At 51.3% G+C, this 26,928-nt stretch overlaps 1 protein-coding gene across 3 annotated transcripts in view; it reads left to right on the forward strand.

Moving 5' to 3' along the window:
- Window positions 1-309: 309 nt before the first annotated feature.
- The window catches only part of PLCG2 (phospholipase C gamma 2), a 157,924-nt gene continuing 131,305 nt past the window's right edge, over window positions 310-26,928 (forward strand). For all 3 annotated transcript variants that reach the window (XM_042968431.1, XM_042968433.1, XM_042968432.1), the window contains exons 1-2: window positions 310-396; window positions 5,405-5,639. In XM_042968431.1, coding sequence (XP_042824365.1) covers window positions 5,447-5,639 — 193 coding nt within the window. In that variant the 5' untranslated portion in view covers window positions 310-396; window positions 5,405-5,446. The remainder of the gene's footprint in view (window positions 397-5,404; window positions 5,640-26,928) is intronic.

Below are 26,928 nucleotides of genomic sequence, written 5' to 3' on the forward strand. Positions count from 1 at the left end.
TTCAAATTCGGCCGGGAACAGCCCACTCCAGGCAATTAAGAGGAGTTCGTTAAACGCACGGAGAACACCTGAATGCAGCAGGCGCTCCATAAATGCTACGCCGCCGCCTGCAAGCTCCCTCTCTCCGGCTCGCCGGGGGCCTGGGGCGGCTCGCTCCCTGTCCCCCGGCCGCGGAGGCACGGTCCCCGGCGCCGAGTCGGTGTCCGGGTGCGCGGCCGGGGCGGGCGGGGCAGGGCCGCCTGGAGGCCGCGGGGGGCGGGCCGGGGCGCGGGGGGCGGCCCCCAGGAGTCACGTGGCGCGCGGCCGCGGCCGAAGCAGAAGTAGCAGCGCCCGCGTTGGAGGGCGCGCGCCGCAGGGAGTGCCCGGAGCCGGGACCCGCGGCCGGGGCTCGGCCAGGTGAGTGGCCGGGCCGGGCGGGAGCGCGCGCGGGCGCCCGGGGAGGGCGGGGTGGGGCGGGGGGGGACGCGCGCGCCCGGACAGTCCGGCGCCGGGGCGGGCAGGAGCGGGGCGTGCCGTCGGGGGGCCCCGCAGCCCGCGGTGCCCGGGGCCCGGGCAGTGCGGGCGGGGGTCGGGGCCTGGCCGCCGGCCACTTCCTCACCGGGAACGGCGCCGCCTCGCCGGTCGGTGCCCGGGGACCGCCCCGGCTTTGAATGGGAACCCGGAGGATGCGGCGCGGCTGGCGGTCGGAGGGTCGCGCCGGCGTTGGCGTTCAAGGCTCCCGTGGCCGTGGGGTCGTGCGCCGCTTCCCGGCCGCGTCTGTGGCCGGGGCTCGCTGAGTCCGGGCGGCCGGGCGGGCCCCAGGCACTTCCCCGTATTGCACAGGTGGCTGTGGGTGGGTGGCTGGCGGCGCGATACCACGGAAGGCGCGGCCCTCACCCAGGAGAAACCGGGAGAGTTTGGGGGGGATCCGTGTTTCCCTGTCCCACCCCACAACTGCGTGTGTGCATAATTATGTGTGCTCGTCTGTGCGTTTTCCTGGTTATGTTTTGGAATCCCAACGAGGTCATCACCGCCATAGCGGAAGAATTCGAGGGGCAACCGCGTCTCATTTAGACTGGGGGGTTGGCGTCTGGATTCTTGCGGAGAACGGGGAGGGGCTCTCCTAGCACCCCGATCTTAAACTACGCGGAAAGAGTCTGGCGGGCTGAGGGGGGTGACGTGGCGCAAGGAAAGAGGTGGCCTTGCTAATCACCTTAATTTGAATTGGAGTTCCAGCTGTGTGACCCTGGGCACGTTAAAGAACCTCTCTGAACTTCCTTACCCTGGATGCTGGGGCTGCCCAAACGTACATTCCAGGGCTGTGGAAAATTGAGGCCTGTCTATGAAAAGGGTGCCTGGCTCGTGGTTGACCCTCTGGCTAGGGGCCCTGCCTGGGGCTTGGCCATTATCCTTAGCTACGCTTCTGCAGAGAGGGCTTTACCAATTTTGGAGCCCGTGCCAGGCCCAGCAGTTAGCCTGCTACCAAGGTGTGTACCAGCGCGGGGACAGTACTCCCTGAGGATTTCGTTGATGCCGAAATTGCCTAGTGCCGCTGCTGCCGCCCCCACCAACCCGTCCCCCTACCCCACCTCTATCTCCCCCTCCTACACACCTTCCCCCTCCCCCCACCTTGAGCCCTTGAGGCTTCTCTACAAGAGGCAAAACGGGCACCCCACGAATAGCCCTTTGGCTGGGTGCAGTTGGTGGAAAATGGCCGGTAAGAAAATTTGAAAACACTTCTTAATTTGGAAAACAGCAAAACACAAGAAAAAGCTCATCCTTATGTTACCACTTAAGTTAATAAAAAGTCAGGGAACCCCCTCTTCCCCGCAAAGTAACCACTTTCCTTGGATTTATAAGCAGGCAGCCTTTAAAAAAAATAATTCTATGATGCTTACTGGTTTGCAACTCCCCCCCCCCCCATCTATTTCATGAATCTTTTGGATCCAATTGCTTATAAATTTTCCCCATGGTTTCTGATAGTTACTGAGTAATCCTTGGTGTGCATGTCTCCTTATTTCTTTAAGGGACCTCCTTCCCAGTTGTGTTCTTTTTTTTTTTTTTTTCCTCTGTTACAAATAATGCTTCTGCGAATATCTTTGTGTTTCCTTCTGCACACAGGTGACTGCTCCTCAAAGCGTATGCATGTTTTATGTTTTAATAGATGCTCACAGGTTGTCTCCTCAAAAAGAGAGTTGAGCTCATTCACACTTAGGTGCAGTGGCCGCCCCTCCAGTGAAAATGAGTTTCTGCAGGGTGGGTGTGAGATGCGGCATCACCTTCCTTCCTTTCAGCTGCAGGAGAGGGGCAGCTACCTCTCAGGAATGTGTGCAGAGCTCAACAGAATTGTCCTGTGGGATTTTATACGAAATCCTTTATGGGCCTAACGTTTCTTCTGAGCTCAGGGAAGAGAAGAAAACTTCCCTGCTTCCTAGTCCTGGGTCCTTGTCTCCCGGAAGTTTATTTCAAGCATGGAAAGGACGTGGAAAGTAGAAATGGCAAAACCTCTTATTAAATCTCAGACACCGTAAGTCCTTTTGCAAAGTTACCCGGGGAGGATGAGAAACAGGAAAAAGGGATTTCAAGGCTATTTCATTTTTTTTTTCTTGAAAGTAGAAGAAAAATGGGAATTGTTCTTGCTGCCTGGTGCCTTCCTTTGGGGAGAAGGCCTGGGAGACCCCCTTGCCTTAGCTGCTGAAGCATCAAACTCTGGGAGCCTGAGTCGGGAGCTGGCTGGATCTTGTTGGTTGAGTCCAAGGATATTGTGGCCATAAGGGCCTGTTTCCAGTTCCTGGCGAGAGGCAACAGGGGAGACTTGATGTTTACAGTTGTGCCAGTCCACTGGGCTTCCGAGCTGGAAGTGACCAGAATCCGGGAATGTTTAAGTCCAAGCCCTTCTCAGAGCCAGAGTCAGAAAAAAACTGAGGGCCCTGGTGGCTCCTGGCCGGCAGGTGTAATCAGAGGTGGAGGTGGGAAGGGGTGTGTTTCCTATTTATGCTTTGCCGCATGGTGACCTGGAGCCCTGGGAGGGAGCTCCAGAGGCGCATGGCTGAGGGTGGTCAGCATGGTGAGAGCTGGGATCAGGTGCAAATCCTGCTGCTGCCACTTTCTAGCTGTGTGACCTTGGACAAGTCCTTTAACTTGAGAGGGATGAGGGGCTACCAAATTAGCTTGTTTCTAGCCAGATTCTGCCATGGGATCCTGAGTTCCACAAGACGGGTACTAACAGAGTCAGGGTGTGGGATTCAGACCAGGGTTCTGCCCTTGGTGCTGCCACATTTGTGTGTGTGTGTGTGTGTGTGTGTGTGTGACCTTGATTATGTAATTTCCCCTCTCAGGACTTGTGTTTTCACCTCTGGTATTTCTCCTTGAGATAAACGAGATAAACCAGGTATAGCAGGTGCTGGGACCTGGGAAAAAGCCAATAAAGAGCTGGTTTACCAGGACGAGACTGGCCCCAGGCACCTGGTCTCCCTGTCCCCCCTCATGGCTTACAGGGTGATGGGGCAGGAGGCTCGTTTTGGGCGGAGTTTGTGGCCCACTTGTCTTGCTGCTGGGCCTTTGCTTAAGGCTGTTCCTCTGATGAGAACACTATTCCCTTCTGCTTTACCTTTTGAAAAGATTGGATTCAGATCCCTTCCTCTCCCAGAAGCTTTCTGTGTCCTAAGTAGGGGTTGAGCTGACAGGTCTGCTTCTAAGTGGGCAGAGAGCAGGGGTAATTCATGAGTTGATCTCCAGCTGCCAGATACCTGTGGAGCTGCCTTTGGCTATGAGCGTGAGCTGGAGGGAAGAAGGGGGCAGAGGGCAAGGCCTGGGCCTCTCCCCACTGCCCCTCGCCTCATTTGCATGCCAGTCCCCAGCTCAGTTCCTGGCATAGAGTTGACACTCCACATGTTGAACAGCTGACTGGTGAATATTATGAGGCCCTGCTAAGTGCTGGGGGCTGTACATACATCGTAGCTTCCAGTCCTTCCAGTGCCCCTTGAGGCTGGTATTACCTCCATTTTAAGATGAGGGAACGGAGGCCCTGATTTTGAGTGGCTTGGCAGGAGGCCTCCGGAAGGCCCGCATGGCCCTGGCTGAACACCTGCCTCTCTACAGAGTAACGGCTGTGGGCTCCTGATCCTGTGGGATTTGGGGCAGGGGTGGGGGGGTGGGGGGTGGAGGGGGGGGTGGGGGGGTGGGGGAGGGTGGGCGGATGGGGGGGTGGGTGGTGAATAATGAAGATGCATGGAAAAATTGATGGCGGTCGTAGTGATAGCAAAATCTGGGGAGCATTGACTTGTGTCATTGTTGTAAGGGCTCCAAGATCTCTCTCTCTACCTGGTTTAATCCAAGAACTTCCCCTGAGATTCTGTTACGTCTCCCCCTTCACAAGTGTGGAAGTACAGCATAGGCTTGGGGAGGGTCTGCCCTTAGAGAGCCTTCTATCTGACTCCCCTCTGCAGAGTGAGGGGTCAGGGCATGACTGCAGCCGGCTGCTCAGAGGGGGTGACATGATTTCATGTTGTTGGAAACAGGGCCTCTAGCTACTGGTCTGGACTGGACTGGAGGGGGCTGGGGCAGAAGGGGGAGACCAGGTGGGCGATTAGAATAATCCAGGTGTGAGATCCTGGGAGGAGCCCGTGACTGGGGAAGATGAATTGCATCTGTTGACGGATTGGACACAGGTGTGAATGCCACCAGACCCGGCTGGTTCCAGGATTTGGGGCCCAGCACCTCTCTCTGCGGGGGCATCAGTGCTGTTCGAGAACACCTGCGTGCTGAGCAGAAGGCCAGTGTCCTGCTGGTGGCATCGCAGTGAAGGCTTTCCTCACTGTCCCCACGACCCCATTTTAGAAGGGATGCGACCGAGGCTTTCAGAGGTCGTGCAGCCTGCCCAGGCCACACGGTCGGCCGAAAGCCCCACCGGGACTTGAACTTTGAACTTGAGGCTGCTGGGCCCCGATGTTTTCTGTCTTTGTGGCTCCGTTTCCATGCAGAGGTCTCCACAGACGCATTCTTGAAGTGGTTTAGTTAATAGTATTTTTTTCTCTTCTCAAGTTCACTTAGATGGGGAGGGAAATCTAGGCAGAAGAGAAGAGGATGCTGGGGGTGGGGAGTGGAGCCAGCCTGGACTGCTTTGGCTATTCAAATACTCTACAGCCTGGAAGAGTGTGGGAGGGCCGGGTTCCCTGCCAGGCTGGAGTGATTTGGTTATTCAAAGCCGGGATGACAGCTGAGTCATTGAGGTCTGAGGGGCTCCTCCCACACCTCCACGTGTATTTCAACCTCTGTGCGTCCTGTCTGCGCTGAGTGGTCCACGATTCCCCGCCTGGAGAATCTTCCAAAACCCCTCCTGTTGGGCGTGAGACAGGATTTTGGCCGTTAGTTAACGAATTCCTCCTCCCAAAACCCAATTTACTCCTTTATTCTGCCTTTCCAGCGTCCTGTTCCTTCACGCCTCCCACCGCGTCCTCTGCCAAAAATGACCGCCATGGTCAACATGGACACCCTTCCTGAATATGAGAAGAGTCAGATCAAGAGAACCCTGGAGCTGGGCACGGTGATGACCGTGTTCAGCTTTCGTAAGTCTACCCCCGAGCGGAGGACTGTCCAGGTGATCATGGAGACGCGGCAGGTGGCCTGGAGCAAGACGGCTGACAAGATTGAAGGCTTCTGTGAGTAGCCCCTCCTGCCTTCACTTGCTCTTGTGCTTGTTGTTGGTTTGGTGTCTTATTCTTCTGGAAATGGAAGCGTGGCCGTTCTGAATGGGTCTCTGTTGGGGTTTAGAGTAGGTGGGGGAAGTTGAGCCAGAGAATCGTGGTGGGGGGGGAGGGGAGGAACGGAGGCCCCAGGGGCCAACTTGGAAATGACATTCAGATGGCTCACCTGGGCTGGCGGGGGTGTGCTCCCTGCCTGACCGCATTGGGGACCTTTTGGTTTCTGTTGCCGGTCAAGCGCCCTGCCCTGCTCTGCCTTCGTAAGGACCAAGTGACAGAACTGCAGGAATCCTGGCTTGGTAGGCAGATAGGCCTGTTTTGTTTTACTATGAACCACAGAACGAGAGGCCTTCGCTCTTCGCTCCGCGGGGACAGAGCGTGTCAGAATATTCTGGAGCTTTTAAATGAAGCTCCAGTCCTGGGAGGTGGTGTCTTTGTTCCCCACCCGCCTCAGATTGGGCAATTGGCTCAGTTCCTAAAGCTTCTAAGGCTGTTGTCAACAAACGGAGTAAGGAGACTTAAGCAATTTTCAGTTGCAGAGACTTGCTTTAATTGGCATTTTTTTGTATGGACTCTTTTTTTTTTTTTTTTTAATGTCAATTGAAAAATTAAAATATGCTTGGAAAAATCAAACAATTCATAAATAAATGTCTCTCCTCCCCAGTCCCACTCTGTGCCCCCGGGGTGGTCAAGCTCATTACCAAGAAGTTCTTTTGTCTTCTAGAGTATTCTATGCTTGTGAAATGCGTGGGTCATGTTTTTTTCCAGGAATGGGTCCTTACTACTTAAACTTCTGCACTTTGATTTCTTTCTTTTTTTTTTTTTAATTTAATTTTTTTTTTATGTTTTAAAGTTTATTTTTGAGAGAGAGAGAGAGAGAGACAGTGTGAGCTGGGGAGGGGCAGAGAGAGAGAAAGACAGAATCTAAAGCAGGCTCCAGGCTCCAAGCTGTCAGCACACAGCCGACGCGGGACTGGAACCCACGAACCGCGAGATCGTGACCTGAGTGGAAGTTGGATACTTAACTAACTGAGCCACCCAAGCACCCTCAGATTTCTTTTTTTAATTTAATGATCATTTGGAGGTGGGTTCTGATCATCCCACTGGTCTATCTGCTGCTTTCACAGCCTCATAACATCTGGCTGCGTGAAATGGTCTGACCACCCCCCCCCCCGCCCCCCGCCCACCCCAGATGGACAGTTGGGTGATTTCAAGTTTTTTGTTATCAGCTGCTGCAAATTTTTCTTTTTTTCTTTTTCTTTTCTTTTTTTCTTTTTCTTTTTTCTTTTTTTCTTCTTTTTTCTCCTTTTTATGCAAAAACTCTATTGAGATAATTCACATACCATACAATTCACCCATTCAAAACGAACAGTGAAGTGGTTTTTAGTGTATTCATGCATCTGCACAACCAACCATGTTTCGAACCTTTACGGTCACCTCGAAAGGAAAACCTGTTCCCTATCGCCCTCACCCTCTTCCCTTGCCATAAGCAACTGCGAGTCTCCTTCCCGTCTCCGTTGATTTTCCTGTCGGGGGCACTTCCTGTAAGTGGAATTCTAGAATATGAAGCCTTCTGTGTCTGGCTTCATTCCCTTAGCATGACGACCCTGAGGTTCATCCACGTTGTAGCGTGTCTGTGCTTCATTCCTTTGTCCGGTTGAATAATAATCCCTCGTGTGGATTTTCCACAATTTGTTCACTCATTGATGGACCTTTGGGCCGTCCCACTTCATGGCTGCAGTGACTCGTGTCAGGAACGTCCGTGTACAAGTTCTCGTGAGGGTGTGTGTTTTCATTCCTCTTGGGTCTGTGCCTAGGAGCATAGTTGTTGGGTCCTGTGGTGGTGACTCTGTGTAGCCATTTTAGGAGCCGCCGGACTGTTTGCAAGGTGGCTGCAGCCTGTTACATTCCCAGCAGTGGTGTGCGGGGGCTGTCTTTGCTCCTTTTATTCTTAGAGGGTATATCTGAAGGATGACTTCCTTCGGGGGGAGTTTGGCAGCACCCAACAAAAGCCCATGAGGTAGGACGGTACCTGTTCCCAAGCCTTGATCTGTACCTCAGTGGGGTTCTGAACTTGGCCGTTCACAGGTCACCTCTGCTAGCTTAGCGTAGCTCTTCATTCGGTGGCTCTTACCGTGAGTTCGATTAAACAGCTTTCCAAAAATTTTCTCCTGGCTTCGTAGCCAGGTATGTCTCCGGTGTCACAGAACCTGAGCCCTGTTTTGAAAACACCCGTGTGTTTAAGCAGCTGACTTTCTCCCCAGTTTTGCTTGCATTTGGCCACACTCCACCTCCCAAGTGGCCCAGAAACCTGGTGCAGCTGGGGTGGAGGTGGGGACCTGGGGAGTGTGCAACGGGCACTGATGGTAAATGCAGGGTGCCATACTGAGAGTGGACAGTGGGTCCCAAGCCCGACTGATCATTAGAAATCCACAGAGGTTTTTTTTAAATGTTTTTTTTTTTAATGTTTATTACTTATTTTTGAGAGAGACAGAGTGCAGTGGGTGAAGAGGCAGAGAGAGGGAGGCACAGAATCTGAAGCAGGCTCCAGGCTCTGAGGTGTCAGCACAGACCCCTTTGTGGGGCTCGAACCCACAAACCATGAGATTATGATCTGAACTGAAGTTGGACGTTCAACTGACTGAGCGTGGGAGGCTTTTAAAAGTACAACCTACTGGAACATTCTTGGGAAGCTCATTCTAAGGGGCACGAGACCAGATTTTGGCACCTGAAATCCACGTCTGTAGGTTTTCCTTCTGTTAACTAAATGCCGTTCTGCCCTCTCCCTGGAGAGGCTGAGGATGACTATCATTCACTAGGTAGGTTGGGGCTCAGTATTTTAATAAGCTCCCCAGGGGCACCTGGGTGGCTCAGTTGGTTAAGCGTCTAACTCTTGGTCTTGGCTCAGGTCATGATCTCACAGTTTGTGGGTTCAGGCCCCGCATTGGGCTCTGTGCTCTGTGGAGCCTGCTTGGGATATTCTCGCCGCCTCTCCCCTGCTCCTGCTCTCTTTCTCTCTCTCAAAATAAATAAACATTAAAAGAACCCCACCACAGGTGGTCCTGGTAACCAGCCAGGTTTGGTGTATGCTGCTCCAGAGACGGCCACCTAACCTTCCTTTGTTCTGTATTTCAATGTCTTCTCTGCCAGGCACTGTCCTAGGTACTGAAGACATGGCTGTAACTAGATTCTAATCCTCATGGAGCTAACAGTGTTTCATTAGGAACAAGCAGCATGGGCTTTGACTTCCCGCACCGTTTGAGAGGCTTTGCTGCGTGACCATGGGCAAGTTACATCTGCTTTCCAAAATTAAATTCTCTTACGTCTAGAAAGGGAATGATATTGGTGTCCATAACCTCTTGGGTTCTGGGCTGCAGGGGGAGAAGAGGAAGGATGGATCCCCTGCCCTGGTGGGGAGCAGACTTAGCAACTGGCCAGTGCAGTATTGTGTGATCAGTACCACAGTGAGGGTCTAGGCTGGGTACCCTGTGAGGAAGGAGGGTTCTTACTGGTCTGGGTGTAGAGGAGGGGGAATAGGTGGAGGCCTCTCCCAGAGGAGCTTCTTGGGTGGTGACTTATTGGAGAGAATTGCTGGGTGGCCTGCAAGATGGCTGTCCTGAAGCAAGATCAGCAGGTGGCATTGAATATGAGCGAGTAGGTTTGTGGGTCAGAGATTTGAGCAGGACTCAGCTGGGTGATTTTATTCTTTGTGACCTGGACTGAGGTCATTTGGTGATATTCAAGTGGTATGTCACTTGGTCTGGAAGTTTCCAGAATCTTCACTCCCATGTCTGGGGCCTTGGTGGTGATGGATGGAAGATGAGGCTTAGTTGGGATAAACGAGTGCCTATCGCTGCTGGACCCAGAGCAGTTGGGCTTACATGGTGCCTGGCATCCCCCCAGAGGGTGTGTTCCAAGAGTCCCAGGCAGAAGCTGCTTAGCGTCAGGAGTCCCAGAGCATCACTCGCACCAGCTTAGGTCACCAAGGCCAACTCTGATTCAAGGAATGGGGACTCCCCTCTTGAGGAGTGGTGGCATGCATGTCCAGGGTGGAAAGGAGCTGGTAGTGGCTGTCCACCTTGGAGCCAGGCCACCGTGAGTACATCTGGACTCCGGATCCAGACCTGTAGCTCAAGTCCCTGCTCTGCCACCTGCTGATCTGAGCCCCTCTGTGCCTCAGTTTACCTGTCTGTCAAAATGAGGTGATAGATCTTATTTAATATGAATTACATGAATTTTAAGATAGGCAAGAATTAAGTGGACTTTAATGTACTTTAAAAAAATAGATTTTAATGTTTATATTTGAGAAAGTGTGAGTGGGGGAGGTACAGAGAGAGAGGGAAAGAGAGGATCCAAAGCAGGCTCTGTGCTGACAGCAGAGAGCCTGATGCGGGGCTCGAATCCACAAACTGTGAGATAATGAGCTGAGCTGAAGTTGGATGCTTAACCGACTGAGCCACCCAGGTGCCCCAGTGTGCTTTTTTAATACGTGGGAAATATTGCATAATTGAAATGGAACACAATAAAAGAAAAAAGAAACTGGTGGGGAGTCCCAAGCACTGGCTTCTTTTTTTTTTTTTTTAATAAGTATTTTTAAAAATTTTTTGATGTTTATTTTTGAGAGAGAGAAAGAGAGCATGAGTGGGGGGAGAGGCAAAGAGAGGGAGACACAGAATCCAAAGCAGACTCCAGGCTCTGAGCTGGCAGCACAGAGTCCGACATGGGGCTTGAACCACAAACCACGAGATCATGACTTGAGCTAAAGTCAGATGCTTAACACACTGAGCCACCCAGGCATGCCTCCCCTGCCAATGCCCCCAAGCCCTGGCTTCTAGAGAAGACTAGATCTTAAGCCACTCACCTCTTGGCTGTCAGTTTCCCTTTTACTTTCCAAGGGTGATGGTAAGATGCTGACCGGGCTTCCTTCCAGCCCTGGCCTCCTGGAGAGCCTTGGAATATAGGGAGGGAGCCCATGGGCCAGCTGGGAGATGCTGTGTGTGCGTTTTCTTCACTTCCAGGGGCATCAGCTGAGTCTCCAGCTAGAAAGGAGCCCACTCGGGGGCCTTTCTGAGTTCACCCTTTAGGGCCCTGCTACATCTTCTGCATTTGGGGGGCCTGGAATGTGCCTTGGGAGCTGATGCAGGGCCACCTGTTTGTGGAGTCTGAATAGGGTTGGTGGGGCGATGGGCCGCCTTGGAGGGTGTGGACCATGGCCATCTCTACTGAATAGGCTCCTGTCCTGAAGTTTGCACGCATGTCTTCTCCATCTGCTTATTTTTGGCAAGTTATTGCTGCTGGTGAATGAGGGATTCTCAAAAATAGGAGCTGTTCTGTTTCCCTGGTTTGGGTCCTTGGTGTGGCCGCCTGGCGATGACGATGACGTTGTCGATGACGGGAGCCGCCTCTAACGAGTGCTGTCTGTGTACTGGTGCCTGTGTAAGCACATCACGTACAACAGCTCGTTAATTCTCCACAGTGACCCCGGGAAGCTCTGTTTATGAGGGCACGGAGTCCTGTGGAGACTAGGTGACGTGCCCAAGGCCACACAGCCACGAACGGGCAGAGCTATGATTTGTATTCATGCTGTCTGCCTTCGTAGTCTCAGATCTTCTTCCTGCTGTGTTCCTTTCTCTTCCTGGGTGATCTCTGATGTTTCAGTTCTGTGTGTGATGGAGAAGCACGTTGCTGGGGACCCAAGAACAGCAGTTCGACTCAAGTTTTCATTTTTACAATGGGAGGGAAATGCGTCCATTCCTTATGTGTGCAGAGGACACGCTTGGCTGGGTGCTGGAGATGCCAGGAGGAAGAGGCCTCTTGAAGTGCTCTGGTTAGCAGGGAGACGGGCATGCCAGGAGACCACACAGTGTGGACAGCTGCTGACAGTGCCAGGGCCATTGAAACGGCGTGGTTCTTATCCCCGCTAGTTCTGAAATCCATCTTGGGGCTTCGCAGCCATTAAAAAAATGATTATTTTTGAAAGTTGTTATCGAAATGTTTTTGAAACGGTGGAGAAGTGGTTGTTTTTGTACCGGCATCATCCCCCGCCTGCAAAGAAATGCATTGTCTGAAAGCGGCCCCCACACTCCTTCAGTCAAACATCCCATCAGAAAGGAGATTCAGCCAATGCCCTCCGTGTCTGTAAACTTATTTATTTGTTGGTTTAGATGTGTGGTTATGGTTCACGATAGCAGGGACTTGAGAGTCTGAGTGCCTGGATCTCCTCCCAGCCCTGCCACCTCATTGGGGTGTGATCTTGGGCCACTTGTCACCTCTTTGTGCCTCCGTTTCCTTACCTGTAAAAACAGTCATGCAGGAATGCCTTGCATCAGACTTCTGGGAGCCTTCACTGAAGTAATACAGGGGCAGTGCTCTCGACACTGCTGAGCTCAGCAGAGGCAGGTTCTCAAGTATTGGCTGCTCTTGGCATCCTTGTCATGGTCCTTGTCATTGTCCTCATCAAACATAAAGGGAAATGGTACTGGAGAAAGGATGAGATAAATATTAGAACTTCCATTTATACAGTGATTTTCCTTCCTGATCGCCTTCTGGCGTATATACTCTCCATGACAGAGACCGCTGGTACGAAAAACAGAACTGACCTTTTTATTCTTGACCTTGATTCAGACTTGCTTGGCTGCTGGACGGTTGAGGAATTGATTTCTGTGGTTGTTCATGGGTTGTTTTCTGTCCTGGATAACGATTACTTGTTCTTAGAGTTTGTTCCTTTGTTGATTTTAGCAAATACTCAAAGGACTGAGTGTGTGTTTGGTGTTAGACTTGTCACTGGGAATAAAGTGTCGAATAGGGCCACAGAGATCCATAAAGCAACTTACAGTTTCCTAGGACAGAAAAAGCCAAACTAATCATTCAAGCATTTGGGATTGTGATGGATGCTAGGAAGGTAAGAATCCAGGCACTGTGACAGAGTAGCCAGGGAAGAACACTATTTTAGTAGAGTAGATCTCGGGGAAGCCTCTCTGTGGAGGTGATACTTGGCCTGGACTTGATGGGTGAGCAGGAGGGAGCCATGGGAGGCTCTGTGGGGAGAGCAGTCCGGGCAGAGGACACCGCAGCAAAGCTTCTGTGTTCGTCAGGGGCAAAGGGCAGCGACAAAAGATGTCTTCATACAAGTTTCTCACCAAGTCCTGAAACAGTGGGATTGGGGGGTGGGGCTCTGCTGTGGGGTGGTTAGGTACCCTCTAAGACATCTGAGGCTGCCTCAGGATCCTCTGTGTCCAGCCAGCATGTGGGGGAAGAGGGAGAGTGGAGGATGCCTTAAGAGGTGTTTATGGCCTGGGCCTGCAAGGTGGAAGGTTCCCAACTTCCACTGACAAGGAATTGGCATGTGACGTGCTGCAAAGGTTGCTGGGAAATGTGACCAGCCTGTGTGCCGTTCAGAATGAGAAGTGGGTTTGGTAGGCATCTTCCGGGCTCTTCGTGGCCCCTAATTGTGGAGGGGGCAGAGGTGGCTGTAGGAACCCAACTGATGGCTAGAGAACAGAATGATTGTAGGGACTGGGTGGGGGGGGGGGGGCAGGTGGAGTTCTTGTAGGAATCCAAGAAAATAGACAACTTTACCCAGTAAGTGGGCCTCATGGGAAGGGGAGATGGTGGCACTGAGGACTCTGCCATCTGTCTGACAAGAGCCGCAGGCAGTGGCTTCTCTCCATGGTCGGGCCTCCTCGCCCCTGTTAAGCTTCCCCGCAGCCATGGCTGGGTCCTTCCCAGCAAAGCCGTTCTCCATCCTCACTCCCTGGGCGGCCTCCTCCATGAAGCCTGTGGTTTCCCAGCCTCCCAAGAGTGGACTCCTGAGGGAGGCCTGTGATTGGCTGGGTCTTCTTGAGCCAGTGCATGGGGATTGGCTATTTCGAAGCCAGCGTCCCCGCTTTGGTTTGGTAGTTGGCCTCTCCTGGTGGGGGGCATAGTCTGGAAGCTTCAGGACTTACGGGCAGGGGTGGGTCCCTGTAATGGGTTGAGTTGTGACCTCCCCCCCAATTTCCTGTATCAAAGCCCTAACCCCCTGTGCCTCAGACCGTGAGCTTATTTGGAAATTGGATCTTTGTAGACGTATTAAGGTGAGGTCATGCTGGTGTCCGGTGGGGCCCTCATCCAATATAACCGTGTTCTGGAGGAGACACACAAGGAGAGAAGGTCCCGCGATGAGGAGCGCAGGGGTGGGAGTGCGGCCTTGACAAGTAGGGGACCACCAAGGTGGCCGGCATTGCCGGAAGATGGGGGAGAGGCATGGAACAGATCATCTCCCCCCAGCCCTCAGGTACCAACCCTGCCCACCCCGTGGTCTGGGGTTTCCAGCCTCCACAACTGTGAGGCAGTACATTTCTGTTTAGGCCACCCGGTCTGTGGTCCTTTGTTACGGTAGCCCTAGCAAACGAATACACTCCCCTTTAATTTTTTTTTTTTTTAAATTTTTTTTTTCAACGTTTTTTATTTATTTTTGGGACAGAGAGAGACAGAGCATGAACGGGGGAGGGGCAGAGAGAGAGGGAGACACAGAATCGGAAACAGGCTCCAGGCTCCGAGCCATCGGCCCAGAGCCTGACGCGGGGCTCGAACTCACGGACCGCGAGATCGTGATCTGGCTGAAGTCGGAGGCTTAACCGACTGCGCCACCCAGGCGCCCCTAATTTTTTTTTTTAAAGTCTATTTATTCTTGACAGAGACAGAGCGTGAGCTGGGGAGGGGCAGAGAGAGAGGGAGACACAGAATCTGAAACAGGCTCCAAGCTGAGCTGTCAGCACAGAGACCCGCGCGGGGTTCGAACTCACGAACTGTGAGATATGACCTGAGCCGAAGCCGGGCGCTTAACCGACTGAGCCACCCAGGCGCCCCACAAATACACTTCCCTTTAAAAGGGGACTGAATGGCAGTGGGGTGAGCACGGCCACTGAGGTGTCCATCTGGCCACAGGTATTCTGGGCAAGGTTCAGTTGGCCGTGAAGGAATTGAGGGGCCATGGCTTTCCTTCAACCATCCTCTTCCTTCCTGGCTACATTCGTCTTGGCCATTGGTCTTGGTTAATTGTGTGTACTGTGGCACCAGCCTGCTTAGGTTTGAATCCAGAGTCCATGGCTTTTTAGCTGTGTGGCCTTGGGCAAGAGACTTAACTGTCTGTGCTTCTGTTTCCTCATCTGTAAAATGGGAAGAATGGTAGTGCCTGCCTTAAAGAGTTGTTAGGAGGGTCAGATGTGCTCCTGTAGGAAACCACTTAGGTACCTGGGAAGGTTTGCTCTTGTTACTACCGCTCAGGCTTCTCTCCTGTCTCTTGCAAGTATATACCCTGAATTCTCTCCTCCCAGAAACCAAGCCTCCCCTTTGAAGGACGCTGTGCATGTCGAGTTAGTTGTGGTTGGTCCCTTGGGTGCTCCCAAGGCTGTGGGGTGTGGACATGGGTCTTTTTCATCCGGCTCTTGGGAAACTTGGTGTCCCAGCTCAGAGCTCCATCTGGGGCTGCTGGTGAGGACAGGAGAGGCAGCTGGAGTGTGGACACATCCCCCTGAGAGAAGCCAGGGAGCCGGGTGCAGGGAGCGTCTGTCCCTTGCATCTCTGTAAGCCCTGGGGTGGGTGTGTACCCCACTTTGTGTCATTAGAGTCTCCTGAATAGTTGGTGCAAATCAGATCTCTTGTGGATGTCTAGGGAGGGAGCTGTTAAGAGCGATCCCTCAGTGATTGCTTTTAGGAAGAAACTCCTCCCCACCACCTGCCACCCAGTGGATCTTAGAGATAAGCGTGCATTGTCACATAGCAGGGTAGCAAAGTGACAGGTCTTGTTTTGTCTTGCAAGAGACTGAAGTGCTATGCAGTTTGCATTTGAAGCTAGAAATCCTGGTGGTGGCTTTTCCTGCCGCCCAGCAATGCTTGACTTGGAGCGGTCCTTCACCCCAGAATGTGGGCTCCAGGAGGCAGGGGCAGGTCCGTTCAGCTTTCCAGTGTGGGATCCCCAGCACCTCGCCCGGGGTGACCAGTGGACACATGAGGGAAAGGACCTCGATGCCCCCCCTGCAGTCTGTGCTCCCCCCTTTCTCCCCAGAGATGGCAGTATCTGGGGTTAAGGTAGAGCATCTCTGTGACAACTTCCTTTTGAACCATATACACAGCCCTGAGCTTATTGGCAGCGTGACCCGGAGCACCCCAGGCCCCCTTGTGCCTCAGCCTTCTCGAGTGAGAGCTGGGATGATGGCAGAGTTTGCCGGTGGGTTCTGTGCAAGGATTAAATTTGTAAATGCATGTAATCGCCTGGTCTGTACTTGACCGGGGTGCCTCGTGCTCATGCTGCCCTGATGGCTTGTCAGTGCCTGCATTTGTGTGTTTCGCGAAGTATTCGAGGGGCTGTGGTGTGGCCCCTACATGCAGGCGGCCTTTTAGGGTTAAGGTCCCTTGGGTTCGAGCCTTGGGCAGGCCAGCATGTCCGCCCCTTGCCTCTGTCCTTGGAGGCTGGGGTAGCCTGCCCTTGGAGAAGAGGAGTGTCAACAGGGCCGTGACGATGTTTTGGAAACAGCAACAGTGATGATGCCAGTTCCAGCATTGCCGGAAGAAGCTTTCATCTGACCCAAGCTGCACAGCCAAGGGCGGGAGTGGGCTTGGGGGCCGGGGTGAGGTGTCTAGTGTGTGAAGGATTCTGTTTCGAGAAGGGAGAACATGGCACTTTGTAATTTGTAGAAGGGAGACTGGCAAAGTTAGTGTCTGCACAGCGGGAGAGAGACAGGAAGAGAAGGCCCTGTGGGGCTCATGGTGGGGGTGGGGTGTGATGTCAGCCTCTGCGGGTGAGGGCCTGGGGCCTGGCTGGAGGAGGGCCTGTGTCCCTGGGGAGCTAAGAAGGACCCAAACAGGGGTGGCCAAGTGTGAACGGCCACTTCCCTATTGAAGACAGCTCTGAGCTGATCTCCTCTGACCTGCGTTTGCCCTGATTAATTCTGACTTCGTTTTCCTTGAAGAAGTAACATGTATTCATTAGCAGAAACATGTTTTTTAAAGTTTATTTATTGGGGGGGGGAGGGGCAGAGAGAGAGGGAGAAAGAGAATTCTAAGCAGGCTCCATACTGCCAGCGCAGAGCCCAATGTGGAGCTCGAACCCACAGCAGTGAGATCATGACCTGAGCTGAAGCCAAGCGTTGGGTGCTTAACTGACTGAACCACACAGGCGCCCCAGCAGAAATATTTTTAACGATAACTGGGTGAGGGTAACAGCCCCTTCCCCCTTGACCAGAGGCATGTGTGTTAAAAGTTGGTCTACACACTTCTGTTTGTTTTGTTCGTTTGTTTTTGCAAGACATAGATGATTTTTATAAAACGCAATATTCTAGCACCGTGCCTTTTCCATTTAGTGCTACATTGGGACCACTTAAAAAAATTTTTTTTAATGTTTATTTTTCAGAGAGACAGAGAGACAGGGAGTGAGCAGGGGAGGGGCAGAGAGAGAGGGAGACCGAGAATCTGAAACAGGCTCCAGGCTCTGAGCTATCAGCACAGAGCCCCATGTGGGGCTCAAACTCACAAACTGTGAGATCATGACCTGAGAGGAAGTTGGATGCTTAACCGACTGAGCCACCCGGGCACCCCATGGGACCACTTCTTGTTATAAGCTGTCCTCTTAAGGCCTGACAGCCTGGGTTCAAATCTTGGCCCTGTCACTTAAAATGTTGGTGACCACGGACAAGTTAGCCTCCCATTGTACCCATCTATAGAGTGGGATCACAGTAGTGCCTTCCTTAGGGGATTCTCATGGGGATTAGGTGAACACGTTGCACACTTTGGGATAGTGCCTCACAAGTATCCCAGAGCACTCAGTAACACCATCACTGGTGATGGTGGGGGTGGTGATTATTATCTCGGTGCCCTCTGGCAAGCAGAACAAAGTCCCCGGCCCAAGATGTTCCCATCGTAATCGCTAGAATTGGTGACTAGGTTCTCCTCTATGGCAAAAGGCTCTCTACAGATGTGATTAATTTAAGGATCTTGAGACGGGGAGATTATTCTGGATTATGGGGGGGGGGTATCACAGTGGTTCTTATCAGTGAAAGAGGGAGGAGGGTCAGTGTCTGAGAAGGAGATGTGATGACAGAGCAGAGGGCAGAGAGGTGAAATGAGTGGCTTTGAAGTTGGAAGGGGTCCACAAGCCAAGGGATGCAAGCCGCCTCCAGAAGCTGGAAAAGGCACAGGAACAGATTCTCCCGTAGAGCCCTCGGAAGGAAGGGAGCCTTCCTGACACCTGGGTTTTAGCCCAGGGAGACCCATTCTGCTCACCTGCAAAGCAGTAAGATCATGTGTGTTGTCTTAACTCCCTGAGATTGTGGTTAATTTGTTTCAGCAGCCACTGGCAATGACTATAGCCTCCTATTCAACTTAGACAAATCATAATATTTGCTTTGGATCTTGGTTTTTAATAAGAGAGTGCATATAGCTAAGTCCTCACGTATATGCCTTCCTCCCTAGGGAAGCCAGGATGTCACTTTGATAATTACTCCCATGCATTTTCTAACACTGTGAAGACTTGCATCTTTAATTAGCATACAGTCTCTTGTTGGGCATCCATATTGATATCAGTGGCTTTCTTTTAACTGCATTTAGGTTTCACTCGGTAAGGGCCCCTGATAGGACACCTGTTCTTTTGATGATGGTAATTTAGGTTATTTCCTATGGTGGAAATCTTTCCGAGCATATGCCTTCTGTTTTGTTATAACTGGTTGTAGCTTTTGTCCTTTATCTTTTATTTTTAATTTTTTAACCCGTTTTATATTTTTAGGTATCATGTAGCTTATTAGTTTGCTATGTCTAACATTGATCCTGGGAATATTTTTATTGCTAACTCTCAGGCACATCCCTGGTAATTTCCATAGGATGAATTGCCAGAAGAATTTCTGGGAGGAAGGAAAGGCCGTGTCCTGGGCTCTGGGTGCAGTGGTCCCCAGGAAGCCTGCGCCGACTTGTACGCCCCCGCCTTGCTAGCATCTGGGCCCCTGTCAGCTTTTACCTCTTTCACAGATGTTAAATTCACAGGCAGTGAAAGGTCTTGTGAGCATTGTGGTTCCTCTTCCTCGTTTGGTAGTTGTTCTGTCCCAGGATGTGAAACCAGAAGCACGACTCCTCTGTTGGCTGAAGACCGTGGATCTCACTGTGGCTTCAACATGACCGATTGGGGGGCACCTGGGGGGGAGCACCTGGGTGGCTCAGTTGGTTGAGTGTCCGACTTTGGCTCAGGTCCTCATCTCACGATTCACGAATTTGAGCCCCATGTCAGGCTCTCTGCTGTCAGCGCAGAGCCCGCTTTGGATCCTCCCTACTCTCTCTCCCCCTCCCCACTCTCTCTCTCTCTCTCAAAAATAAGCATTAAAAACATTAAAAACAAAAAAACCTGACCAATTGGGATGGTGGTAGGGTATGAACCCATACTGTGGGCCAAGGCCTCTGATAGGTCCCCACTTAACCCACCCAGCAACCCCATGAGGTTGATATTTTCCTGATCTGCTGGATGAGAAATTTGTTGTTGAGGCAAGCCTAGTAACGTCTAAGGTTGGCAGCCTGGATATACTTCCAGTTATTCTGATGGCTTAGCTCATTTGTGTGTCAGGCTGTCTCCAGGGAGGAGTTGGGTGTCCTTTTCCTTTCTTGAGAGGAAGGCCTTGCATGACCTTTCATTTTGTAATTGCTTCCAAAAGTCTGCGTAACTGCATAGGGTTGCCCCAGAGTTGTCTGCAGGGAAGGGGCTAGATTCTAGTTCCCCGAGGCATGGAGCGTCTTGTCTGTCTCTGCACTTGTAACGCCAGGAGTTTCCAGTAGGTGCTCAATAAATGTACGCTGCTGAGCCACCACCTTTTCTTTCCTTGTAAAGGAGGAATCTACTTTCTGTTTCTATATTCGCCTTTTCTGGACATTTCGTAGAAGTGGAATCCTAATATGTAGCTTTTTGTGTCTGACTTCTTTCTTTCTTTTTTTTTTTTTAAAGTTTACTTTTTTTGAGAGAGAGACCGACCAAGAGACAGAGTGCAAGTGGGGGAGGTGCAGAGAGAGAGAGGGACACAGAATCTGAAGCAGGCTCCAGGCTCTGAGCTGTCAGCACAGAGCCTGGCGTGCGACTTGAACTCAAGAACCGAGAGATCATGACCTGAGCTGAAGTCGGACGCTTAACCGACTGAGCCATCCAGTCGCCCCAACATCTGACTTCTTTCACTTAACATATGTTATGGCTCATCCATATTGCAGTGTCTATGAGTGATCGATTCCTTTTTTATGGCTGAGTAGTGTTTCATTGTTAGGAGAGACCACATTTTGTATATCCATTTCATTACTCGATGGACCTTCAAGATGTTCCCACTTTCTGGCTGGCTGAGGAATGCTGCTGTGAGCATTTGTTGGACAGATTTTTGTGGAAATAAGTTGCCCTTCTTTGTGTATGTACCTAAGAGGGGACTTGCTGGGTCCCTTGTAACTCTGTATTGACTTGTTTGAGGGCCTGCCAGGCTGTTTGCCACAGTGGCTGAGCCATTTGATATTCCCACCAGTTTGTCCACACCCTCGCCAACTCTTGTTACTGTCTGAGTTTATGACGATAGCCATCCTAGTGGGGGCGAAGTCCTATCTCTTTGTGGTCCCGATTAGCATTTCCCTGATGGATCCTTGTTCCATTTTAAATAAAATTCCTTACACGGTTTTTGGTTGATGCAGTGTTTTTCCATCAAACGCTTAGTTTCTGTGGCAGCATCCAGTCGTACTTTCACTCTCCTGGGTCTGGCGTTGACACCTGGGTGCTTCCCATGGGGGAGCAAGTAAGGAAACTCAGGTTAGCGAGGAGCACACAGGTATGAGTGCTGATCATTGGGGATGTGATTCCTGGCTCGAGTCCAGAACTATAAATTTTAAACATCGGCTTTTCGGGGACAAAAGGACCATTTTAGCCTAAGTTTCCTTAGTAAATGTTCAAGATCACCTGGGTGCTGTGGGTGGGATGTGGCAGAGATTTTCCCTCATTTAAAGGTTGAATGCCTTGGCTCAGGGTGTCCGCTTTCCTTCTGACTTCCCAACTGCCCACTTGAGCCTCTTGGCCTGCTGTTTGGCCAGCGGCTGCCCCCTACGGGGAAATGGAATTGGGAGGCACCACTGGCATAGGAATTCCTGCCCTTGCTGAATACCGTAAGCACGTGTGTGTCTGTGTGATCATGTGTATGGATATTCACGTATGGTCTGCAGTCATCACACGAAGCCCGTGACTTAGGCCTTTGTGCCGGTGAAGTAAGTGAGTTTGGGTGACTGGCCCAAGGTTATCAAGCTTTTTAGAGGAACAACATCGGGCCGGTTTCCCCCATCACCAGGTGCTCTAAAAACTTACAAGCCACAGACTGGGAGAAAATGTTTGCAAAACACATGGCTGATAAAGGGCTTGTTTCCAGAATATACAAAGAACTCTCAAAAACACAACAATAAGGGGACGCCTGAATGGTTCAGTTGGTTAAGCATTGGACTCTTGATTTTGGCTCAGGTCTTGATCTTATGGTTTGTGAGATCGAGCCCCAAGTTGGACTCTGTGCTGACTTGGGATTCTCCTTCTGCCCCTCCCCCATTCTCTCTCATGCTTGCTCACAATATATAAACATTAAAAAAAAAAAAAACAACCCACAACAGTAAGAAAACAAAAAAAACCCAATTAAAAAGTGAGCAAAAGATCTGAGCAGATATTTTACTTGCTCTCCCCCCATCCCACCCACCTCTCCATTCTGTAGCTGAACTGGGCTCCTTCTAGACCAGTGCTGTGCAAAAGAAAAATGTGAACTGCCAATGCCAACCATGTGTATAGCTTTAGTATTATTATTATTTAAAAGTTTATTTTTGAGAGAGAGAATGCGAGAGGGAAGGGGCAGAGAGAGAGAGGGAGACACAGAATCCGAAGCAGGCTCCACGCTCTGAGCTGTCAGCGCAGAGCCTGATTTGGCTCAGGTCATGATCTCGCGGTTTGTGGGTTCGAGCCTCAAAGTCAGAAGCTTAAGTTACTGAGCCACCCAGGTCCCCCTATAGTTTTAAATTCCCAGTCACCACATTAAAAAAGGTATGGAGAAAAAAGAGAGGTGAAAATAATTTTATTATATTTTATGTAACTGTGTATATCTAAAGTATTTCAACATGGGCATGATATAATTATTACATGTAATATATTACATTTTCGGTTTTGGTCTGAGTTTTCAAAATCCAGTGTGTATTTGATCCCTACAGAACATCTCAGTTTGGACCAGTTCATTTTTGAGTGCTCAATAGCCACATCTGGCCATAGCTGCTATATTGGACAGCATAGCTCTGGAATATACCTCCTCCTTCCTTTTTTGCATTACCCACTTCCTTATAATCCCCACACTCTTCCTTCTCCCCCGAGAAACATAAGTGTTGTCCATGTGGCAGCTGCCATGGTGATCGTGATGGCAAATCCATATCTTGCTTCATGAGGACAGGTGGCTTCATCTTCCCCACAGACACCGAACACGTGGGATCACGTGTGTTTGCTGGTTTTGCCATCTGCCTGGGCGTCTGTCCTAGATTTAGATGTGACACCTGATCGCGGGGCCAGAGGCTTCTGCAAATTACTGGGTAGCCCTGGTAGAACGTTCTTCTGGGGGTGGCCTGCGTGCTGGGTGGCACTGATCAGCCTGCTGACTGGGGAGTACGCAGGCACAAGCCTTTCCCCTCCGGCTGCTGATTTCCCAGTCGTCTGTCCCTCCCCTGTCCCGACTGGAGAGAGTGTATCTGATGGCCCAGTTACCGCCGCCCAGCGCACAAGTCCGGGTCTTCTGGCTGGTGGGGTCAGAAGCTGCCTTCCTAGAATGTGTGGCTGAGAAGAAGGCTCTATAACTCACGGAATCCAAGGGGCCAGGGCCTTGAGGAGCAGGAGCACGAACCGCCTCTGGCATTCATCTTTCCTCGGCCCGTCGAATTTCCTTTCTGTCTCCTTGCACAGACCTCATCTGTAGAGCAGATCGTGTGGCCCAGGGTGCGGCTTTCTCTCAGCATCCACAGTTGGTCCTCTGTGTTTGTGGATTCTATAGTCCCAAATTTGCCTACTCCCTAAAATTTATTGGTAACCCCTGAACCAAATCTTATGGCACTTTGGTAATACTTTGTAGACATGGAGGGAAAATTTTTGAGTCACCCGACATGCGTGTTCCTAGTTGGCTTCCTTCTTGTGTCCACTCTTAAACTTTTTTTAATGTTATTTTTATTTTTGAGATAGTGAGCAGGGGTGCGGCAGAGAGAGGGGGAGACAGAATCCCAAGCAGGCTCCATGCTGTCGGCACAGCACGACACCGTGATATCATGACCTGAGCCAAAACCAAGAGTCGGATGCTTAACTGACTGGGCCACCCAGGCGTCCTGCTCTTACGCTAGTAATAATTGTCCTTTTCTCAGACAGCTGAGTGCCATCTTATTCTCAGTTTGGGGCTTTTGGGGGTGTTTTCGTTGTTTACAATACCCCCCAAGGGCAGTCTGGTGTTCCCAAGCACAAGAAGGCTGTGATACGACTTACGGAGAAATTACTAGGTGTTAGATAAGCTTTGTTCAGGCATGAGTTGTACACAGTGCTGTTGTGAGTTCAGTGTTAATGAATCAATGATCTATATATATTAAAAAACATTTTTTTTTAATATTTATTATTTTTGAGAGAGAACGAGCACGAGAGGGAGACACAGAATCTGAAGCACGTTCCAGGCTCCAGGCTGTCAGCACAGAGCCCGATGCGGGGCTCAAACTCATGAACGATGAGATGATGCCTCAAGCTGAAGTTGGACACTTAACCAACTGAGCCACCCAGGCACCCCTCAATGATATATATTAAATAAGGTGTCTTTAAACAAAAACACACAAAAAACAAGGTTACGTATTGAACATTTGATAAAAATATCACGACCACAGGCTTGAAGGAGCCTAACCCTGTATTTCCTCAAAAGCACTGGTTCGATATTTGCTAATTCTTTTTTTTTTCCTTTTTTAATGTTTGTTTTCGGGGAGAGAGAGAGTGCACGAGAGCGGGGTGGGTGGAGAGAGAATCTTAAACTCCACCTTCAGCACAGAGCCTGATGCAGGGGTCGATCTCACTACTGTGAGATCACGACCTGAGCCAATATTAAAAGTCAGGTGTTCAACCAACTGAGCCATCCAGGCGCCCCAAGTATTTTTTAATTCAGTGTTGATGGTGACTTTACAGAATATAACCACCATGAATGATAGACTGTATGTCAATCCATGGGGGAGACTCGGGTTCTGCTTTTGTGAGGTGCACACCACTTGGACCAGGGATGTGAATTCTAGAAGAACAAGATCAGATCTAGCCAGAAGACAGGTGGGAGAGTGTGCATCTGGCTTCCTCTTCAGGCTTGAGAGACAGTCTCCTGCCACAAAAGCCACATATTGGAAGTCTCTTGGTGAAACACACAACCCAAAGTCCTGCTTCCAGAACTTTCCACCTACTCTTCCATAGTCCCAGGAGGTGCCAGACCTCAGGTTTGAGAGTGAAGAAGTTTGTTTCTTTAGCATTAGCCTCTTCTACTGCAAAGTAGTAAATGCTTTTGGGAAGCTGGTGTTGGAGGTGTGTGGTCAGGAGAACACATCAGGCTGTACCTATCAGACTGGTCACATGCAGGGGCCACTAACTGGTCACCTCTTTGTGTTCATTTGTCATTGCTTCATTCATCCCCCCCATTCATTCATTTAGTAACCTTATCGATAAACCAAGGGCAGTTGTTGAGAAAAATAGACATGATCTTTAATTTCATGGATGTTGCTGGGGAGGGGCAAACATAGGTTAAATATGGACGTGAATGCATTTATAACAAAAATGAAGGTGAGTTTTCCTGCTCCCTGAGTGCTCTGGGAGGTTTTGTACCTGATGGGAGCCCAGTAAACGGCCACCAGACTGATCTAGCAGTCTGGCTTTGCAGACTGCTGGCATGCTTTGTGGCTCAGAGCTGCATCTGACCTGTGTCCCCAAGGGCAAGGGTCTGCATTCCTGGGGGCGATCCTGTGGTGGTTGATGTGCTGTGGAGGTTACGTGACATGGCACGTAAGAGCAGGTTGGATTTGGACGAGCCTGGGCTTGACTGACGGCTGTGCTGCTCTGTGTCAGACGTCCCGTTTGAGTATTTGTATCTGTAAAACGGACACAGCGTTGGGGTCTACCTTGTGTGTTGGTGTGCAGCATAGACACTGGTATGTGAGGTCCTGAGCTCGGGCTTAATTGAGTGCTTTTGTGGGCGGTATCAGCATTAGGGGATGGCTTTGCTGAGTGGGGGTCCAGGGCTTGTGAACAGGAAGGGCTTTCCCGATGTCAGTCTCCTTCGGAGAAGTGGATGCCTGGAAGCCGGTTTGGGATGGTGCTTCAATTACCTATTGCCGTATAACAAACCGTGTCACAACACAGGGCTTGAAACAGTAATTCTGTGGGTCGGGAATGTGGGCAGGGCTCAGCTGGGTGATGGGTGATGGGTCCTATGCGGCGTTGGCTCGGAGTCCAGCCAGTTCAGCTGGTGGCTGGGCGGGAATTTCCACCAAGGCTCTCCTCCCTTGCCTGCCCCTTGGTGCTCCTTCCGGCAGCCTCTTTCTGCCTCCCTCCACATGGCTAGTTTGGGGTTGAAACTGGCACAGTGTGACTTGTACATTCTTTCGGTCAAAGCACATCATAAGGCCAGCCCAGCCTCAAGGGTGGGGAAGCAGATTCCATCCCCTAATGGCAAGAGTGGTGAAGAATTAGTGGCCAACTTGGGTCCACCAGTGACAGAGACCATGGTAGCCAGAGGCATCTCTCAGCCTCTCTGGGTCTTGAGCTTGGATGTATCCAGAGGTCTAGAAAACAGCTCTGGTAGAGGGTCCCCTCCACAAAGACAGAGGGAAGGGATGGGGAACCCAGGCCAGGGTCTATGTGCTTATGCCAAACTTTGGGGCTGGAACACAAAGTGGGAGGAACGGGGTCAGATCCAGGGATGGAAGTTCTCTCTGCTGTTGGTTTTCTGTCCACTGTTGGTTCCCCTGAGTGGAAAATCAAGTCTTCTGAGGGGACCTGCTTGTTTTAGCGGAGACAGGGGTTGGGGATATAGTCTTCAAGGGAGAGCATTTAGGAGTGAGAGTCTTGTTTCGGTATCAACAAGGGGGGATGTAGCAGGAATCGCCCTGCCAGATGCTCAGCGGGAGATGAGAGGGAGCAAAGATCCAGGCTCCTGTCCTGGGCCCACTGCTCCTTGCTGCGATGACCGTGGGCAGTTGATGTAGCCCCTCTGACCCTCCGTCTCTTGGTCTCTACGGAGGGGATCTTAATGGCCTTGCCCCTTACGGTTGGGGTGAGCTAATACACATCAGGGTTTATAGCCCAGGTTTTGGACTGGAGTAAGTGCTCAGAAAATGTCAGCTGCTCAAAATAACGCTTACAGTGTGTTACCTTCTTTCCTGTCCGGATAGTGCCCATGTGGGGTTATCTTTGCAGGGAAATCGATGCCCACGTGGGGTTACCTTTATGACCCGGGCTGCTGTCGCGGTCATGATTTCAACCTGACCTAACTCCTTCTAGGACGGAAACCTTCCGGTTGCTGAGGTTAATTTGTAAGTGTTTCTCTCCTCCCAGTTAGGAAAGGAATGTGTGGTCATTGTCAGCAGTTCGGGAATTCAGAAGGCTTAGAATGAGCTGCCTGTGGTCCCTGCGATGACCATTAATGCTGAAGGAGGTTGTTGAAGGGGGAGCAGTTTCTGTCTCTTCTGGACAGGGAGTGGGGAGGGGTCTCTCCTCTCTCTGGTGGGCCCACGCTAGGGTGTGGCCTCCCAGCCTCCTGACCCTCATCCGGGGGGGGCTCGGCCTGAGCGGGTTGGGGGCCCCACAGGACAACAAGGTGCTTACGATTGGCCAAGCGCTCTGAATGCCAGGGGCAGACGATTGAGTCCTTGGGTGATGTGTCCCTCCAGGAGGAAGCTTTGGGGGCTGCGAGACCACCCTGGACGGCTTCCTAATTTGCATCCTGAGAATAGCCACGGCCGGGTGGCTCCACCCCTGCCTGCCTCCTGTTCACGTACCCTGTTCGCGGGTTCTTGCTCTTTGAAGGCCATTGGGCTCAAAAGCCGTCTGGAAGACTGAGGATCCACCTCGTTGTGGGGGATCCGGTTTTGATGCCTGGTGTTCCAGCGTCTGTGGACGTGTCTCCTTGGATTCTCTGGGTCGTCTTGGTGGGAATCTTCGTAGGTCATCAGTGCACCGTCTTGTAGTGCTGTTCAA

Source organism: Panthera tigris, chromosome E2, assembly GCF_018350195.1.
Source record: "Panthera tigris isolate Pti1 chromosome E2, P.tigris_Pti1_mat1.1, whole genome shotgun sequence".
In the NCBI taxonomy this organism is placed as follows: domain Eukaryota; kingdom Metazoa; phylum Chordata; class Mammalia; order Carnivora; family Felidae; genus Panthera; species Panthera tigris.